Below are 20,307 nucleotides of genomic sequence, written 5' to 3' on the forward strand. Positions count from 1 at the left end.
AGCAATCAAACCCAAAATACATAGGTCTTTATTATATATATATATATAAATATAATTTTTTTTTTTTTTTTTTTTAGGGCCACAGGTGTAGCATATGTAAGTTCCCAGGCTAGGAGTTGAATTGGAGCTACAGCCGCCGGCCTACACCATAGCGACAGCAATGCCAGATCTGAGCTGAATCCATGACCCACACCACAGCCCACAGCAATGCCAAATCCTTTAACCCACTGAGCAAGGCCAGGGGTCAAATTCACATCCTCATGGACACTAGTCCGGTTTGTTTCCACTGAACCACAATGGGAACTCCTACGTAGGTTTTTAAATTTAACTTGGTCCTACTAGCTTTATCATATGGTAATTAAATTTATCTCTATAAACCTCAAATTCAGAAACTTACCCACTACAATGAAGTTTCCACACTTGGATACACATGCCGAGGATTCAATTCGATCTCCCAAAATCTGTTCCCATTTCACCTTCCCAGAGTAAAGATTAAGTGCCACCATTTTACGAGAATGGGAGCCAATGTACACAGTTGCCAATGATGCATCCGCAGCTGGAATTACAACCAGAGGTGAGGCATCCACACATTTGCCTGTGTCTGAGCTCCACTTCACACACAGCTCCATGTCTTCAGCCCCTGTCACAGGTGTCTTGTCTTCAGAAACTTTTGCAACAACACAGGACAGATCTTTTGACTTCCCAGTAAGAGCTGGAGGATTTAAGCTTTTCATATTTTGAATGTTAGTCTGTGAAATTAAATCAGAAGAACAGGCTGAAGGGCAATGTCCCAGCTCAGTTAAAAATCTAGTAGTATTCAGAGACAAAATCTGACTCCCTCTGCTCAGGGCGATAAAAGCATTTATCTTCTTGTCACAATTTAAAGACACAACAGATTCCGGATGTAAAGATTTTCCACCGGTTTCCTCTTGATTAACAACATCGCTGAATTTTCTTTTTGGGGCATAATTCTTGCCAAATGTCAGATCTTCATCTGGAAACACCGCTTGAAGGATGTGATTATAAATCTCTAAAATAGAAGTGCTAAGAATAAGTTCCAGAAGCCCAGGTATGGATGTGCCAACAAGGTTTTCAATCTCGTTGAGAAGCCGCATGGACTTCAAGGAGTCTCCACCACTGTTTAGGAAGAGGGACTCATCAGGAACCTTCGAAGAGTCTTCTGAGAGACCCAGAACAGACTACAGATTTGAGAAGGGAGAAAAATGGTGACGTTAAAGGCCTAAAACCAAAAAAATTCAGCATTTACAGGTAATGTATAGATGGCAGTAATGAGATGAACAAATGGCTTTTCTGGCCACACCCACGGCATGAGGAAGTTCCTGGACCAGGGATTGAATCCAGGCCACACAGCAACCTGAGCCACTCCAGTGACAATGACAGATCCTAAACCCACTGCACTACAAGAGAACTCCAAAAATAACATTTTTTTTGGCTGCACCTGAGGTATATGAAAGTTCCTGGGCCAGGGAGTGAATCGTGGCTGGGGCTGCAGCAATACCAGATCCCTAATCTTGCCCTAGGCCGGAGATCAGATCAGCACCTCCTCAGCGACCTGAACTGCTGCAGCTGGATTCATAACCCACTGCACTACTGGCAGGAGCAGCAGTTCCCCAAAATAAGTATTTGTAATAATAAATTTTAAAATGATGTTCTCTGTAGTAAAGGAGACCATCATTATGCTACCAAATTTGTCACAGACTTACCCTAGCTAGAACTGCAAATTATACTTCCTTTTAGAACAGTCTTTCTACCCATACAATAGGGAAGAGATTTATAATAGCATCTGATTTGGAGTTCCTGCTGTGGCACAAATGGGATCAGCAATGTCTTGGGAGCAACGGGATAAGGTTCCATCCCCAGCCTGGCACAGTGGGTTAAGGATCCATCATTGCCACAGCTGCAGCTTAGGCTACAACTTTGGCTGGGAGCTGACACCTGGCCCAGGAACTCCACATGCCAGGGGGGCAGCCAAAAAAGAGAAAAAATAAATAAAAACATCTGGTTTACTAAATATAAAGCCCATGAGGTACTAATGTCTGATATTTCTGTAATATAGGAATAATTATCTTCATTAGCTTCATATAAATAAAAATTATTTTCCAAGAATCTAAAAATAAAGTGGGTAAGACTTAATAACAGCCTCTATTTTCAGATAAGCCTATGCAATTACATCCTCTTTTTAGAACGCTTTAGAAAACTCCACATTTTATCTAAAAAAATTACATTGACCTACAAAACCATGGTAACAAAAATATAAATTTCAAAATAAACTTTTGTTTGTGTGTGTGTGTTTCCTTAAGCAGAAACATATATGTTGTTATTAAGAAAGTTCTGAGAGTTCCTATTGTGGTACAGCAGAAATGAATCTGACTAGTACCCATGAGGACGAAGTTTCGATTCCTGGCCTCGCTCAGTGGGTTAAAGATCTGGCATTGCCATGAGCTGTGGTGTAGGTCACAGATGTGGCCTGAATCTAGTGTTGCGGTGGCTGTAGTGTAGGCCGGTGGCTGTAGCTCTGATTCAACCCCTAGCCTGGGAACTTCCATATGCCATGGTACAGCCCTAAAAAGCAAAAAAATAAGGTTCTTGTGGAATAATGATGTTAAGCCTTTATAGCACAGGTTATAGTGTAGCGAGACTTGGCTATTTCTGCAGCTCTGACAAGCATTACTGCTCTCCACTCTCCCTTGCAGGTGAAAGTTATGCCAAGATGGATTTTGTCTGCTTGTGCCTTTTATGACTGCCTCACTTCAAATAGACTGCTATATGGGGACTTAATCTAATCTTACAGTAGAGAACTAGGCCTCATTTAATAAAAATTGAATAAATTAAGCTATATGACCTAACATCTGGGCAACAATAACATCCTTAGAAGGATGCTGTATCCCCTGAAAACACACAACCTCTTTAGGACAAATTCTATCTTAAAGCTGTACCTTCCACGAATGCTGTAATTTTTCCCAAAGTTCCTCTTTTCCATTGAGTTTACATCCAGACTTCAAGTTTGTGTAGTTTAAATAAACCTTATTTAACTCAGAAACATCAATTTTGCCTTAAAAGAGAAATAAAAATTTTAAAATTTAAGCTTGAACACTTCACATCTTCATTACTCACAATACACACATTTTTCATTGTAAACATTAGAAATTCTATAGAATAGTTTGTCATAGATAATCAATAATACAGAAAGCAGTCCCAACAGTTTGTCATAGATAATCAATAATAAAGAAAGTGGTCCCTTTTCAATCAATAATAAATAACGCAGTGGGGAACAGATAAGAAGAAAGGAGAGGTTGGAGTTCCTCTTGTGGCGTAGCAGAAATGAATCCGACTAGGAACTATGAGGTTGCAGGTTCGATCCCTGGCTTCACTCAGTGGATTAACAATCTGGTGTTGCTGTGGCTGTGGTGTAGGCTGGCAGCTACAGCTCTGATTCAACCCGTAGCCTGGGAACTTCCATATGCCACACGTGCTGCCCTAAAAAAAAAAAAAAAGAAAGGAAAAAAGAAAGAGGTCAATGCTGATCTCGTTTAAAGAGTTAAAGAAACTGCACTATTAACTGAGCAATTCCCACATTTAAAAATAAATATTTAAAGACGAAATTATTTAAAGACGAAATTAGGACAGTAATAGAATACAGTGATTAAGAGCCCATGTCTTAAAAGTCAAACAGTCCTAGACAAAATTTCAACTCTACCATTAACATTAGCAATGTGATTTTGGGAAAATTACTTAACCTCTTAGGCTTTATTTTCCACATCAGTAAATGGGAATAATACTACCTAACTTACAGGATTTTCTGGAAAGAAAATGAGTTGATTATACAAAGCATTTAACAGAGGGTCTACCACAACACATATTAGTATTACTTAAATAATATGAATTTGAGTGGCCTTTAAACTAGTAATGACTACAATTAGTTTCATTTGTCACCAAAACATAGCCGCTTCGATTATTTTACCATGAGATGTAAATGGCAGCGAATCAATCTCCACAAGCTCATCAGGGACTGCATGATTTGGGAGGTGTTTCTGCAGCTCTTTAAAGATGTCATCCTTTACTAAATCATCTTTGGACACCACAAAGAGAATTAATTTTTCCTGGTTATACCATGTAACGGCACAAGACTCCACTTGCTGAAGCCCTTCGGCAACCTATAAGAGAGATTGTCCCGGTTTGCCAGTGAGGACACTTAAAAACCAACTTCTGTTCCAACTTAACATGTCTGAAATGAGCACAAATTAAACTCTGGAATACACTAGAAGTTCCTTTTTTTTTCCACCTACACCACAGCTCACGGATCCTTAACTCACTGAGCAAAGTCAGGGATCGAACCCGCAACCTCATGGTTCCTAGTCGGATTCGTTTCCACTGAGCCACAATGGGAACTCCTACACCTGAGATTTCTTAAAAATTGCTACTATCACTATTACCAACACATAGTTTTTAATGTTATTTTAAAATAACAGCTCTTAGAGCAAAATAAGCCAAATTATTTTGTTATCAAGCTCCATTTTGTCACTTATTTAAAAAACAACTCTTCATGCTGAGAATAAAGTACACAATGAATTATTCATACCTTCTATTGTAATTCATCCCTAATACAAAAATCTGAGGTTTAAATAATACTGATATAGAACCCTGGCACAGAAAGTCAGTGCTGGCTGCCTCTAACACCTACACATGTTGAGAGCTACTATTTAAACAGCTCTACCTGTCGCACGAGTTCAGTGTTAAGACGTCTGCCATGGCGCTTGATCTGACTGTCCTTCCGTCCTAAGAAGAACATTTCTCCGTCTTTCAGCGTCACAAAGTCTCCTGTGGCCCGCATTGTGCCAAGTGGCACTGTCATCTCATCATCGAGAAAACACACTCTATTTCTGCCACCTTCACAAGACATAAACACCAATGTAATAAAATATTCATGGAAAATACATTAAAACCATCAAATCAGCACATCTCCAAAAGTTCAGTTACTAAGTTTCAAAGTGCGAATATTCATATAAAAAGGGGGATTTGGAGTTCCCGACGTGGCTCAATGGTTGACAAATCCGACTAGGAACCATGAGGTTGTGGGTTCAATCCCTGGCCTTGCTCAGTGGGTTAAGGATCCGGCATTGCCGTGAGCTGTGGTGTAGGTCGCAGACGCGGTTCAGATCTGGTGTTGCTGTGGCTCTGGCGAAGGCTGGCGGCTACAGCTCTGATTAGACCCCTAGCCTGGGAACCTTCATATGCAGCCCTAGAAAATACAAAAAAAAAAAAAAAAGGCAGGGGGACTCATTTTAAAATATTATAACATTAGATACAATAATAACCTCAGTAAGCAAAGGGATAAAACAAAATTTATTTCTAAGTATATATGTGATTAAAAACATTCTTAGAATACTAATTAAATAGAATTTTGGCTACAATAGAAATATAAAGGTCTAAGTGATAGTTTCTAAATTACTTTTGTATCTTCCTTTAGAGTATTAGACATTGTTATTTGAAATAATTATGTTAACTTATTAAATATTTCATTTCAATGAAAGGATTAAAAATTACCATCACTGAAAATACTAGACTTAGGAAAAATTGAGGAAAGAAAAAAATTAACATCAGATTTTTTTTCTCTTGAAAAAAATTATTCCCAACTAACAAATATAAAACAACCTAAAAATACTTGGCCGCTGCCTTCCTGAATTGCGAATCCATCAGTGCCTCTGACTTCGACTGCTGTCTCAAGCAACGGAGAGCCCAGTGGCACAGGCAATGCATCTCTATGAAAACACAACAATCCAAAACAGATTTAAAATGTTTCTTTTCAAAAGAACATTCACCAATGTATTAAAATCGTATTATACTAAAAAAACAAGTTTGTTATGTTAAAATTCAAAGACTGCCAAGAGGAAAAGAGTTTGGTGGAAAGGTTATGTTATTCATTGCTGTTTAGTTACAAAAAGTTCTAGCAGGATCTGTAGCATCAGTTACAATAACAAAAGTTCTGGATTCCCAGCTTAGAGTTCTAGATAAATAATGTTTCTAAAATAACCATCCCAGTGCCTATCAACATCACTATGTTAAAATACTGGAAGAATAGTTTCTCTCTACCCTATTTCATAGTTGAAACTCTTACTTCGAGTTAAGAATTTTCTCTGGAATCCTATAAAAAGTCGCCCAACTTGATACTTCTGTTATACCATAAATATTAAATATTTGTGTTTTATTGCCTACTCCTCTCCAGCTTCTGAGAACAGGTAATGATGGAAATGCTTCGCCACCAAGGGCCAATACTCGAAGAGGAGTACTGCTTGATAAAACAGTGGACTTGATAAGCTGAGATCCAAATCTTCTAAGTAATGTCGGGGTTGCCTGCAGACATATTAAAAATAAATTATTTCTTTCCCTTCACTGTAAAAAATAAAAACTGTAATGCCCCTCAAAGCTTAACAATGGGAGCTCGCATAGAAATTAAAGATGAGTTTATTAAATGGCAAATCATACCTGGAAAACTACTGAAGTAGTTTTTTTGTTTTTGTTTTTGTCTTTTTAGGGCCACACCTGCAGCATACGGAGGTTCCCAGGCTAGAGGTTGAATTGGAGCTGTAGCTGCCAGCCTACACCAGAGCCACAGCAACGCTGGATCCGAGCCACGTCTGCAACCTACACCACAGCTCACGGCAATGCCGGATCCTTAGCCCCCAGAGTGAGGCCATGGATTGAACCTGTGTCCTCATGGACACTAGTCAGATTTGTTTCTGCTGAGCTATGATGGGAACTCCCTGAAGTTTTTTTAAAATGTGTATATAAATTTTGTTTTAGCAAAAAACAAGCAAAATATTATGTTTCATTATGCAGTTTAGACAAAAAGGTTTAAAGATAAAAACAAAATTTATAAAATCAATTTACATTTCCTTTTCCATTATTTCTATGTAGAAAAAGTATATAAAAGGGTTTTAAAAGGTGCTTAAGCAAAATATGAATAAAGATTTTTAAAAACCACTTTGAGGAGTTCCCGTCGTGGCTCAGTGGTTAATGAATCCGACTAGGAACCATGAGGTTGCGGGTTTGGTCCCTGCCCTTGCTCAGTGGGTTCAGGATCTAGCGTTGCCGTGAGCTGTGGTGTAAATTGCAGACGTGGCTCAGATCCCGAGTTGCTGTGGCTGTGGTGTAGGCCGGCAGCTACAGCTCTGATTGGACCCCTAGCCTGGGAACCTCCATGTGCCATGAGAGTGGCCCAAGAAATGGCAAAAAGACAAAAAAACAAAAACAAAAACAAAACAAAAAAACCACTTTGAGATACTATAATTGACATCGAGTAAACTATACATATTTAAGGTGTGCAATACAAATTTTTTTCCACAACACGAATTTTGAGATCTATTACTGGTGAAGCCATCATGAATGAATACGTTCTTCAACTCTCTGTACCACTGTCACTCTTCCCTCCAAAGGGACCTTCCTCTGGACAACTAGTGATCTGCTTTTGGTCACTAATGATCAGCTGGCATTTTCTAGAATTTTATAAAATGGAATCATACAACACGTATTCTGCTTTGACCTTGCTCCTTTCACTCTAAGTTGATTTAAAAGACTTTGTGATTCACGTTGTATGCATCAATAGTTCATTCTCTTTTATCTTAGTCTGTTCAGGCTGCTATAACAAAATACCACAGACTGGGTAGGTTATCAACAACAGAAATTTTTTTTTAATCTTATTTTTAGGGCTGCACCTGCGTCATGTGGAAGGTCCGGGGCCTGAGATCGAATAGGAGACGCAGCTGAGGCGTCTGCCACAGCCACCACAACACTAGATTCAAACCACGTCTGTGACCTATGCTGCAGCTTGTGGCCATGCCAGATCCCTAACTTCTCAGTCTGAGTGAGGCAGGGATCAAACCTGCATCCTCACAGAGATGTCAGGTCCTTAACCCAATGAGCCACAACAAGAACTCCATAAAGAACAGACATTTATTTCTCACACAGTTCTTACCGGACAGAAGGCCAAGGTCAGGGTGCCAGCACAGTTGGGTTCTGGTGAGAGCCCTCCTTTGGGTTAGAAACTTGTGTAACCTGTGCCATGTCCTCACGTGGTAGTACATGCCAGGGAGATCTGTGAGGTCTTTTTCACAAGGGCACTAAATCCTACTCTTGAGGACTCTACCTTCATAACCTAAGCATTCCCCAAGGCCCCTGTGAATCTGGGGCACACAAATACTCAGACCATAGGACTTTTTATTCTACTGTATAGATCAGGACTAGCTTTGGAATTTCCATATAAAATTTAGGACCAGGCATTCTCTTGTGGAACAGTGGGTTAAGGATCCCGTGTTGTCACTGCAGCGACTTGGGTGGCTGCTGTGGCACAGGTTCAATCTCAGGCCCAGGAACTTCCACATAGCATGGGTGGAAAAAAAAAAAATTAGGATCAGTTTATCAATTTCTGCCGAAATAAAAAGCTACCAGGATTTTGACAGAGCCTGTATTTAATTTATAGGTCAATTTGGGGAGAAATGCAATTTTGATGATACTGAGATTTCAAATTCACAAACATGAAATATCTCATTTATTTAGCACTTTAATTTCTATCAACAATGTTTTATTGTTTTCGTCATATAAGCCTTGCTCTTCTTTAAATTTATTCCTATTTATTTTTGATGGTATTGTGAATATAATTATTTTCTTAATTTCATTTTTGGTCTTTTTTCTATGATGTAGAAATAGTTGATTTTGCAATATTGGTCTTGTATCCTCCAACCTTGCTAAACTTGTGTATTAGCTCTAGTGGTTCTCCCATGCTGTCTGCAAATAGTTTTACTTCTTTCTGTCCAATGTGGTTACTTAATTTCTTTCTTCCCTTTTGCCTTATTGCATTGGCTAAAGCAACAAGAATAATGTTGAAAAGAAGAAAAAGCAAACATCTTGCCTTATTCCCAATATTATGATGAAAGCATTCAGTCTTTTTTCCAATTATAACAGTAGCTGCAGTCTTTGCAGATGCCCTTCACTGTGTTGGGCAAGTTCCCTTCTATTCCTAGTTTGTTGAGTTCTTTTTGCTTTTTTTTTTTTTTTTTTTTTTTGTCTTTTGTCTTCTTAGGGCCGCAACAGCGGCATATGGAGGTTCCCAGGCTAGGGGTCTAATCAGAGCTGTAGCCGCCAGCCTACATCACAGCCACAACACCCAGACACCGAGCTGTGTCTTCAACCTACACCACAGCTCAGACCTACACCACAATCACACCACAATGCCGGATCCTTAACCCACTGATTGAGGCCAGAGATTGAACCTGCAACCTCATGGTTCCTATTCAGATTTGTTTCTGCTGCACCATGATGGGAACTCCAGTTGAGTTTTTTTAATTGTTGGTGTTGGATTTTGCTAAATAATTTTTCTGCACCTGCTCATAAAATTATGTGCTTTTTTTGTCCATTATTCTTTATGTGCTTGTACAGCTTCAATGGATTTTAAAATATTAAACCAAATGTACATTCCTGGGATAAATTCCACTTAGTCACATTTGATGAAATAAAATTCTTAAGGTAGGAGAAGAAAAGACTGTTAAACATAAAATTCTGTTTGTTCCCCACTGCTCCCACTTTAACATGCAAGTGATCAGCATTATACATTAACCACATTCCTTACAAGACACAGGAATATCTGCTTCATCATAAAAGGCAATTTTTTCCCGGCATTAATGAGGTTATTCCATAAAAGATTAATATTCCTTTCTTAATCCTGTAAGAGATCACAATGACCCAGTACTTGCTTTATACATGCAAATCTGGACTAGGTAAGCTATCAATATGTCACTCTGATGTACATATAACCCTTTGTCTCAAAAATGTACATAACTGTGCTTATAGAGGCAGAAGAGTCCACAGATAATTCTGAAAGACTGTCTCCCAGGTTATAATTCCCAGGTTGGCTTGAATAATATTCTCTATTTCTTTCTTAGATTGACTAATTAATTTTTTGTCGACACACTTTAAAAATTTCCTGAGACTTGTTTTGTGGCCTAGCATATAATCTATTCTAGGAACTGTTCAATTTACTTGAAAAGAATATGTAGTCTGCATTTAGCAGATGGATTATTCTACATATGCAATTTGGCTAATAATGTTATTCAAGTCTTCATTATTATATGGACCTTGATTTCTGTCTGATTTTTCAATTACTGAAAGTAGGGTATTAAAATTTCAAACCACTGAGTCATCTACTTCTCCTTTTAGTTCTGCCCATTTTTGCTTCATGTATTTGGAACCTCCAGTTGAGCCAGGCATCAGCTCTTGGTAGGAACAATGTACTTCTTGATGTACTGACCATTTTATCATTATGAAGTATTTTTGGGACTGGTTTTTTATATGCTTGTTTATTTCTTTGTTTGTAACTTGCCTAGGCTCAATGTGAATTCTGTCTCCGTTGTAATGTGTGGCCACTGATGTCACTGTTCAGTTGGTCTCTGCTGCTGTTGTAGGTTTTTTGTTTGTTTTTTGCCGCACCTGCAAAATGCAGAAGTTCCTAGGCCAGGGATCAAACCTGCGACCCAAGACACACAGTGACAGTGCCAGATCCACTGTGTCACTAGGGAAATCCCTCAGTTGGTTTTGTTTTGTTTGCTTTTTTTGCTTTTTTTTTTTTTTTTTTTAAGGACTGCACCTGCAGCATATGGAAGTTCCCAGGCTAGGGGTCAAATTGGAGCTACAGCAGCCAGCTTATGCCAAAGCCATGCCAGATCTGAGCCGTGTCTGCAACAACACTGCCAACACTGGATCCTTAACTCACTGAGGAAGGCCAGGGATTGAACCTGCATTCTCATGGATAATAGGTTCTTAACTCACTAAGCTAAAATAGAAACTCCTCAGTTGGTTTTTAAAATACAAATTCTTACTTTTCATTTTTAAGTCTTACTTCCTTAGGGTCATCTTGTTTCTGCATAGCTCAGCAGTCACCAAATGATTGGACAGACTGTCCATACACATGGATCTATGTGTGGATACAGGAGCTCATTCAAAGTTTAGGTCACTTTTAAGTCTGATCCAGCTTTTTTTTCCATGGACCCTTTTTTGGTCTTCTAATGTGCATGCATGCAGCCTCAGGGTCATCCAGGAGTGAGGGCCCTCTGCAGTGTCTGACTTACCTGAACATGGTTCTAGCCAGGAATGTGCCTGCCCTCCTGACCCACTGCAGCCTCAGGCTAGTGGAGCCATGGCCCTTCTCACTGGCCACACCTCAGATTCCCTTTTTGAATGCACACTTCAGCAGTTTATAAAAACATACACTCATCAGAGAGTTGTATGCCTTTGGTTGATTTCCAAAGTGCTGAAATGGTTGTTTTTGTCAATTTTGCCCAGGTTTATAGTTTGCCAGGTTTATAGTTGCTTTGGGGGAGGAGACTGGCTAATCTCCTTACTTGGCCAAAGCCAGAAGTTCCATGTGAATAAAGATTTTTTTAAAATGGCTTCAATAAAAGCTAATTTAAATTCAGGGAGGTTATTTAAGGTCATGGCTTGTCAAAATATCTAAGTAGTAGGATGATCATATTCCTGTCTAGGAATTTAGTGCCTCCATTCACTCTCAAGATTCCAAGTTTTTGGTAATAAATTATAGTGGTTACCCTATATATGAAACATCCGAATCAAGTTCTTAACTATTTCACTACGAGTTTTATCATAAGGAAAACCTCTTGTCAAAATGATGGCTAGGAGTTCCCGTTGTGCCTCAAGGGTAACAAACCCAACTAGGATCCATGAGGACACGGGTTTGATCTCTGGCCTTACTCTGTAGGCTAAGGATCTGGCACTGCCATGAGCTGTGGTGTAGGTCAAAGACACAGCTCGGATCTGGCGTTTCCCACTAAAAGCTGATTTAAGTAAGTTAAATTATAATTGACTCAGAAATTTAGATTTTCTGATTTTTACACCAGTATATTTATATTAACCTAAAAAAAAATCTTTTAAATTTGACATTTTTAATGATTTAAAAATATATATCCAGGAGTTCCCGTCATGGTGCAGTGGTTAACGAATCCGACTAGGAACCATGAGGTTGCGGGTTCCATCCCTACCCTTGCTCAGTGGGTTAAGGATCTGGCGTTGCCGTGAGCTGTGGTGTAGGTCGCAGACGTGGCTCGGATCCCACATTGCTGTGGCTCTGGCGTAGGCTGGTGGCTGCAGCTCCGATTCGACCCCTAGCCTGGGAACCTCCATATGCTGCTGGAGTGGCCCAAGAAATAGCAAAAAAAAGACAAATAAATAAATAAATAAAAATATATATCTGAAAGCATGTGACTGGTACACTAGACTTAACATATTACATTGCAAAAAAAGATATTACGCTGCAACTGATTAATGATATTAAAGAGAATTAATAAAATTATAATGCATATCATGATAATTTTAAAATATTATCTTTCTTTGAGAGCTTTAAGATCCTTGCTTACTATCCAATTAGGTTCAGGAAGGTTATTATTTTTTAAATAAAAACCATACAAGGAGCTCTGAAAAATTATACATATGTATATAAAAAATATATATATACACATAAATCCTTGATGATTGACTTTGATGGGAAAAGGTGAACATTGATAACAAAATAAAGCTGAAGTTCATTACATGTGTCTTATACAAAAGAAAGGATACCTATCAGCTTTTCTATTTCTCTTCTTTGTTCAAACCAAGTCAAATGTGATCTGCTGATAACATTCCAAATACATATGTATTGCAAATTAAATAAAATCACGATGAAACTATATGCAAAATTTGCGATATTCTGGGGACAGACTTAGTAAATGTGTATCTGTCTCTCAGAAGAATTTGTGATCCCAAAAATGTTAAAACCCATTGCTAAAGTAAATTTATCTGAGAGTGTGCTAGAACAATGAGCAAGGGGATCAGATTTAAAGAGGTATAGTTCATTGACTTGATGTAGAAGGGAAGTCTCCCTTCCTTTAGTACCTAATGCTCAAATCTATTGAGGTACTCTGCAAATATTCCCTGAAAAATTATGCCCCCTGAATATTACAGGAAAATAAAAGTTATATTAAAATCTTGCCCAGAGGCATTCCCATTGTGGCTCAGAGGTAATCAATCCTACTGTTATCCATGAGGATGCAGGTTCGATCCCTGGCCTCCCTTAGTGGGTTAAGGATTTGGCATTGCCCTGAGCTGTGGTGTGGGTCACAGTCACAGCTCAGATCTGGCATTGCTGTGGCTGTGGTGTAGGTCAGCAGGTGCAGCTTCAATTCAACCCCTAGCCTGGTAACCTCCATATACCGAGGATACGGCCCTAAAAAGACAAAAAAAAAAAAAAAAAAAAAAAAAAAAAAAATCAAAAATCTTGCCCAGATTCAAAGAGCGATTCCTCAACATTTGAGAATTTATACCACTGACACCCAGCAAGCCACAATGCTATACTCATTCCATTTATATACAACACATGGTTTTTTATAGGATGAAAAACACATTGCCTAAAAAGAAAATCGACATCAAATTCTGTCTCTGAGCACAAAATTTAGCATCCTCTTGAGTCTCATTACACTAGATACAAACCTGATATTTTAAAATTATCATGATATGCATTATAATTTAATTAGTTCTAATATCATCAACCATTTTCAATTTAATATCTTCCTTTTTACAAGGTAATATGTTAAGGCTAGTGTGCCAATCACATACTTTCAGATATATATTTTTTTATTTTTTTTTATTTTTTATTTTTTTTGTCTTTTTGCCATTTCTAGGGCTGCTCCTGCGGCATATGGGGGTTCCCAGGCTAGGGGTCAAATCAGAGCTGTAGCTGCCAGCCTACGCCAGAGCCACAGCAACACGGGATCCGAGCCGCGTCTGCGACCTACACCACAGCTCACGGCAATGCCGGATCCTTAACCCACTGAGCAAGGGCAGGGACTGAACCCGCAACCTCATGGTTCCTAGTCAGATCTGTTAACCACTTCGCCATGATGGGAACTCCCAGATATATATTTTTTTAAATCTTTAAAAATGTCAAACTTAGAAGATATTTGGGAGTTCCCATCGTTATGCAGTGGAAACGAATTTGACTAGGAACCATGAGGTTGCGGGTTCGATCCCTGGTCTCGCTCAGTGGGTTAAGGTTCCAGTGTTGCTGTGAGTTATGGTGTAGGTCGCAGACGCTGCTGGGATCTGATGTTGCTGTGGCTGTGGTACAGGCCAGTGGCTACATTTCCCATTCGACCCCTACCCTGGGAACTTCCGTATGCCACAAGTGTGACCCTAAAAAGACCAAAAAAAGATATTTGTTTTTTTAGGTTGATAAAAAATATACTGGTGTAAAAACCAGAAAATTTAAATTACTAAGTCAATTATAATTTAACTTACTTAGACTGCCTTTTAGTGGGAAATGCAATAAACTTCAAACTTTAAAATAGGAGAGGCCTATCCCAAAAGATCAAAGTAAAAGTCAAGCTCCTATAGTTCCTAAGTATGTACAAAGTGCACAGTTAAAGACTTGTCTAGACAGAATTGATTGTTTTTCACTCCCAAACAAACAAAAAGTGACATCATCAGGAGACAGACCTTGACAATCTAACTAAAGCAACATTAATCCACAGTAAAGAACTACAGGAATATAAACTATTCTCTAACACACTTAAAATATTGACTAATGAAAGACAAAACGTTTCATTTGCTCCTAAAACGTACCTGCAGAACAGTCACTCTGTGATGGGAAAAGAGAACATCAGCTAATTTGGATGGGAGCACTTTGACAGAAGTTGGTACAATAAGCAGAGAGGCACCACTTGATAGAGCAACAAATATTTCCACAACAGAAGGATCAAAGGTCAGAGGTGAGGCCAGAAACAAAACATCTTCGTGTGTGATTTCAAAAAGTACCCTAAGGCAAAATAGAATGTAATTATGAGAAATGCCTGACATTTAGTTTGCAGATATCTTTAAAAAAAAAAAATGTGATCATTAAATTCCAAGATGTTGGCAGATTTCATTTTTCTTAGATTATACAAAATGGTGCTACTAATTCTAGAATTTTTCCTTATAACTGTATGGATTAAGAGCCATTTAAAGCCATAGCCACATTTTACCATGATGTATTTTATCATGTGTTGATGGTTTTCTGAGGTGTCAGCTTGGCTGGACTGAACATGCCCCAGAATTCCCTTCGTATGTTTCCCATTAGGGCAGAAGACAAGGACTACTCTCTTTTGATGGCTGGAGAACAACAGGGGACAGCACACACCTCCTCCCAGTTACTCAATCAAACTTTCATGTATGGTATGTTTCGGGGACCCAAGTGAAAACCCAGGGTTGATATGAAGGTTATTTTAAGCTGAAGACACCAGGATTCAACAAATTCAGAAAGAAGCCTTCTTGGAGCTTCCCTTATCTGACTGACAGAAACTTGGGGGAATGAGACTGCTGAAGTTCCATCTTCAGGGAACTGCACTCCCAGAAAGTACATCAAGAGTCGACCTACCGGAAACCCCTCTACAGGGGTGTTTCCTGGCCCTTAAAGACATGAAGAAAATTATCCTCACATGCACACACCCTTTTATCACAAAGTTTCTTATCTCCTTTTGTCTTTCCTAAAGAAATCTATTTCTGTCTCCCATCAAAACCCTTTTCTTCCCCTCCCTTTTCTCCACTAAGTTAGATAGATAAGCCCCTACCTTTAGCCATTTAATGATGGAGTTCAAAACATGCCACCCCGAAATATGCAGTTCTAGTATATTGGCTATTTTGAGTTAAAGGCACTTAAAAAAACAGCAAATACAAGACAAACACTCTGGCCTTCCCGTTTTTCATAACAGCAAATGAAACTTCCGTATGCAAGATGTTCTCGCTATACCAGAAGGAAAGTAACATTCTAACCATCAAGGACAAGAAGCTGAAGCCAAGAGAACTTCACCCAAACAGCCCTTGTCAAGGTAACTCTTATCTTCCTTGAGCCTCCCCACAAAGGGCAGTCATTTCCCACAAGGCCTCTCTGGTTGACCTAACAGAAAATCTTGGCATCTCTCTGGGTGTTCATTCCTTATGAGGGATTCTGTGCCACATGAAAACTATTACATAAATCTGTGTGCTTTTCTCCTGTTGATCTTTTTTTTTAATCAATCTAATTCTCAGATCCAGCCAAAAAGACATTTTAAGGCGGAAAAGTATGTGAACTCCTAGGCATACAGGAGTTTCTGGGCTGGGATCAGATTTCAGCCACAGCTGCGCCCCATACTGCAGCTGTGGCAGTGCCAGATCTTTTAACCCACTGTACTGGGCCAGGGATCGAACCTATGTCCTGGTGCTGCAGAGACACCATCCATCCCATGAGCCACAGTAGGAACTCCGAGGCAGGATGTGTATTCTAAATATCATCTCTTTCCACCGCCAACTAGCTGACTCCTTTATTCCATTCCTACTGCTTGATTTCTCAAACCAACCCCTTCGACCAATTCTCTCCCCTCAGCCTGTAAACCTCTCCCATCTAAAATAAAGATAAAAGCTACACCTTCCCAGAATACCATCTTTCTGTTCTATTAAAACTAGTTTCTAAAAATTAACATTTTACTTTGTTACCTCCACTTCCTTAGTGCTTACTCTCGTGCTGTCTTCAGCCCTGGGCCTTAGAGGTCAAGTGACTGAAGACCACGTTGCCGATTACAAGAGACACCTCTGCAGCATTTAACCAGCCTCCTTCCAGACCTGCTCATGCAATAGCCAGCCATCAAGTGCATGGGCCTACCGAGAACTAATACCGTGTCTGGTCCACATGGACATATGCATCAGTGTAAAATACATGCCACGTTGGGAAAATGCAACACGTGTACAAAAGAATGTAATGCTGCTGTACGCCTGAAACTAACACAGCATTGAAAATCACCCATACTCCCCTAAAAATAAAGATAAAAAGGTAAAATAAAAATGCCTCAATAATCATTTTTATATTGATTATATATTAAAAAGATAATATTTCAGATAGGCTGAATAAGATATACTGTTAAAATTAATTTCACTTTTTTGGAGTTCCCGTTGTGGCGCAGTGGTTAACGAATCCGACTAGGAACCATGAGGTTGCAGGTTTGGTCCCTGCCCTTGCTCAGTGGGTTAACGATCTGGCGTTGCCGTGAGCTGTGGTGTAGGTTGCAGACGCGGCTCGGATCCCGCGTTGCTGTGGCTCTGGTGTAGGCTGGTGGCTACAGCTCCGATTCAACCCCTAGCCTGGGAACCTCCATATGCCGTGGGAGCGGCCCAAGAAATAGCAAAAAGACCAAAAAAAAAAAAAAAAAAAAAAATTAATTTCACTTTTTGCTTTTTAAATGTGCTTACTAGAAAATTTTCAATTACATAAAGCTTACAATGGCATATAATTACGTATGTGTCTCATGAGATTTCTTTTTCCTCCCCTCTGGTTCCCGTCCTCCTCTGATTCCTTCTTTCTTCAAAAGGTGAAAATCTGAGTTTCTGTTGTGGCTCAGCAGTAATGACCCCAACCAGTATTCATGAGCATGCAGGTTCAATCCCTGGCTCCACTCAATGGGTTAAGGATCCGGCACTGCCATGAGCTGTGGTGTAGGTTGCAGATGCAGCTTGGATCTGGCATTGCTGTGGCTGTGGCATAGGCGAGTCAACCCTTAGCCTGGGAACTTTCATATGCTACAAGTGCGGCCCTAAAAAAAAAGCAATGCTACAGGAGCAAACTTAAGGAGATACCAATCTCTTTAAGGGTTCCTTATTGCCTTCTGAATGAAGTTCAAACTTCTTCAACTGAGCAAACTAGACTCCTGCCCCACAGTGACCCTGAAGCTTCACCCCAGGGCACTCTAGCAAGCCAAACCCCTCCTTTCTACCACATGGGTGCTGCTACTTCTGCCAAGAATGTGTTTCCTCCCTTCTTACTAACATGTAAGAAGCAGAGCTTCCAACCACATCATGATCATTGTTTGGCTCCAGGTCTGGATCAAACCAGAAAAGCCCTCCTCTGCATCTGTTTCAGCTCAAGTTCAGATACAGCTGAAACAAAAGACTCAATTACTTAGGACTGTCAACTTGGGAACAAGACTTGCAAAGAACAAATATTTTAAAATTCATCTTTCCCTTTAAAATACAAATTCTGAAGAAGAATCCTAAGGGCAGAACTTACCGGAAATGCTGGATGTTTGGCACTATGCATGCATGAGGGACTCTGACAAGCTTGGGTACCCCTGTGGTGCCTGATGTGTGGAGAACATAGGCCAAGCAGTTCTCCAGCTGCACATCCAGGCGCTCTCCTGACTTGTCTTCACAGCTCTTCTCAGAATTCATGTTCTCTGTCATTTTTTCTTTTTCATATTTCTCTTTGCTATCATTTAGCATCAAGCTCACCTCAACATTGTTCCAGTGAAGTTCGAAGAGTATTAGGTCATTATGTTCAACTGTAAATGTATCATAGTTCAATATCGTTTCATAGGAAGATTTGAATTTCTATGTAAAATGGGGAACAAAGTTTCTAATATTAATATTGTTAAAAGGTATTCTTTCTTAGATAGAATATTAAGTATTCATTTACCAATTCAACATGGCTTTTTTAGTACAACTGACCTTTGCATTGGGTTTGAATTGGGCAGATCAACTTACATATGGATTTTTTTCAATAAATACACACTACTTGAAGGTTAATTGAATCTGGGATGTGAAACTCCACATATCAAGAGCTGATGGTAAAAGTATAGGTGGATTTTCCACCACATGGGAGCTGGTTCCCCAACCTCCATGTTGTTCAAGGAGCACCTCTACTTGCTATATATCCAGGGACTGAAAAACAAATGAGAAACTCCAAGAGTACAGCACTGGCCTTCCTTTCAAATTCATCTTTAAAATAAAGAGACAGGAGTTCCCGTCATGGCGCAGCAGAAATGAATCCAACTAGTATCCATGAGGACACGGGTTTGATCCCTGGCCCCTCTCAGTGGGTTGGGGATTCAGCGTTTCTGTGAGCTGTGGTGTAGGTCACAGACGCAGCTCGGATCCCGCACTGCTGTGACTGTGGTGTAGGATGGCAGCTACAGCTCTGATTAGACCCCTAGCCTGGGAACATCCATATGCTGCGGGTGTGGCCCTAAAAAGATAATAAAATAAATAAATAAGAGACAATGTGGGGCATGGAGGAGTTCCCTGGTGGCTCAGTGGGTTAAAGACCCACCGTTATCACTGTTGTGACTCGCTCAGGTCGCTGCTATAGTGTGGATTCCATACCTGGCCCTAGAACTTCCACAGGCCCCCAGAAGAGAGGAAAAAAAACAAAACCCCACACCACTGCAGTGCAATGTGGTATATGATGAAATATGATTTACATGCGATGAGAACAGAGAAGGTTGACTTAACTCCACCTGGGGGGTCAGAGATGGAATCCTTGTACGTGATGTTTGTGTTCTAGGCAGCTATGCTCCTAATAAAGAAGAGGGGTACTTTAGGCAAAGAGTCAAGACACAGCATCTGACTGACAAAGCTGGTGTTCTGGAGAAAAGTAAGTATCCCAAACAGCTACGCAACTGGGCGCAAGGGAGGAGGAGAGCTGGGCTGCTGATGGGAGGTGAGGTGTTAATCCTTAATAACTACATATTCATCACTAAGGAGGCAGGACCTTCACCTGGAAGTGACAGGACCCAAAGGTGCCATAGCATGGACTAGACTTTGTCAAGGAGGCTGACGGGCAGGACTAATAACTGAGCCTCAGTGAAGCTTTCAGACCAGGTCAGACAGGTCATGTGGGCCTGCACTGGTTTGCAGCCACAGAGTGGATGGCAAAGGCCTGTGAACAGAATCGACAGGACTCGATGCCTTTCCTGACGGGGAGTGAGACTAAGAAGACTGCTGAGTTTCTGGCTTTGTTATTTGGTGAATAGAAATAGATTAATACAGTTTTCTTTCAATGTATCTTATTAGATTGATACAGAGGAGTTTTATGAAGCGTAACAAGTTTTTATAATAAAGACATCAATACAAATAAGAGGAAAAGATCACAACCCAAAAGCCGGAAGTGTTTTCTGTTTGTATTTGTTGTGTGTGTGTATTGATCTGGTATGTCCAGTAAAGTCCAAAAAATTGAGGGTCCATTTATTCTCTTCTTTGTTTTTGCTTTATAGGGCTGCACCTGTGCCATATGGAAGTTCCCATGCTAGTGGTTGAATCCAAGCTGCAGCTGCCAGCCTACACCACAGCCACAGCAACATGGGATCCAAGCTGCACGTGTGACCTACACCACAGCTCATGGCAATGCCAGGGAGTGAGGCCAGGTATCAAACCCAAGACCTCCTGCATACTAGTTGGGTTCATTACCCTTTA

General features: G+C 39.9%; 1 protein-coding gene across 10 annotated transcripts in view; it reads right to left on the bottom strand.

Moving 5' to 3' along the window:
* The window catches only part of AASDH (aminoadipate-semialdehyde dehydrogenase), a 41,143-nt gene that overhangs the window by 14,587 nt on the left and 6,249 nt on the right, over window positions 1-20,307 (bottom strand). For 4 of the 10 annotated variants that reach the window (XM_021101363.1, XM_021101364.1, XM_021101365.1 and 1 more), the window contains exons 4-11: window positions 18,128-18,447; window positions 14,680-14,872; window positions 6,137-6,372; window positions 5,674-5,780; window positions 4,736-4,908; window positions 3,983-4,175; window positions 2,958-3,073; window positions 398-1,199 (exon numbers count right to left, since the gene is read on the bottom strand). In XM_021101363.1, coding sequence (XP_020957022.1) covers window positions 398-1,199; window positions 2,958-3,073; window positions 3,983-4,175; window positions 4,736-4,908; window positions 5,674-5,780; window positions 6,137-6,372; window positions 14,680-14,872; window positions 18,128-18,447 — 2,140 coding nt within the window. The remainder of the gene's footprint in view (window positions 1-397; window positions 1,200-2,957; window positions 3,074-3,982; window positions 4,176-4,735; window positions 4,909-5,673; window positions 5,781-6,136; window positions 6,373-14,679; window positions 14,873-18,127; window positions 18,448-20,307) is intronic. The other 6 variants (XM_021101367.1, XM_021101368.1, XM_021101369.1 and 3 more) reach the window with 4 other exon arrangements.

Source organism: Sus scrofa, chromosome 8 (genome assembly GCF_000003025.6).
Source record: "Sus scrofa isolate TJ Tabasco breed Duroc chromosome 8, Sscrofa11.1, whole genome shotgun sequence".
NCBI lineage: Eukaryota > Metazoa > Chordata > Mammalia > Artiodactyla > Suidae > Sus > Sus scrofa.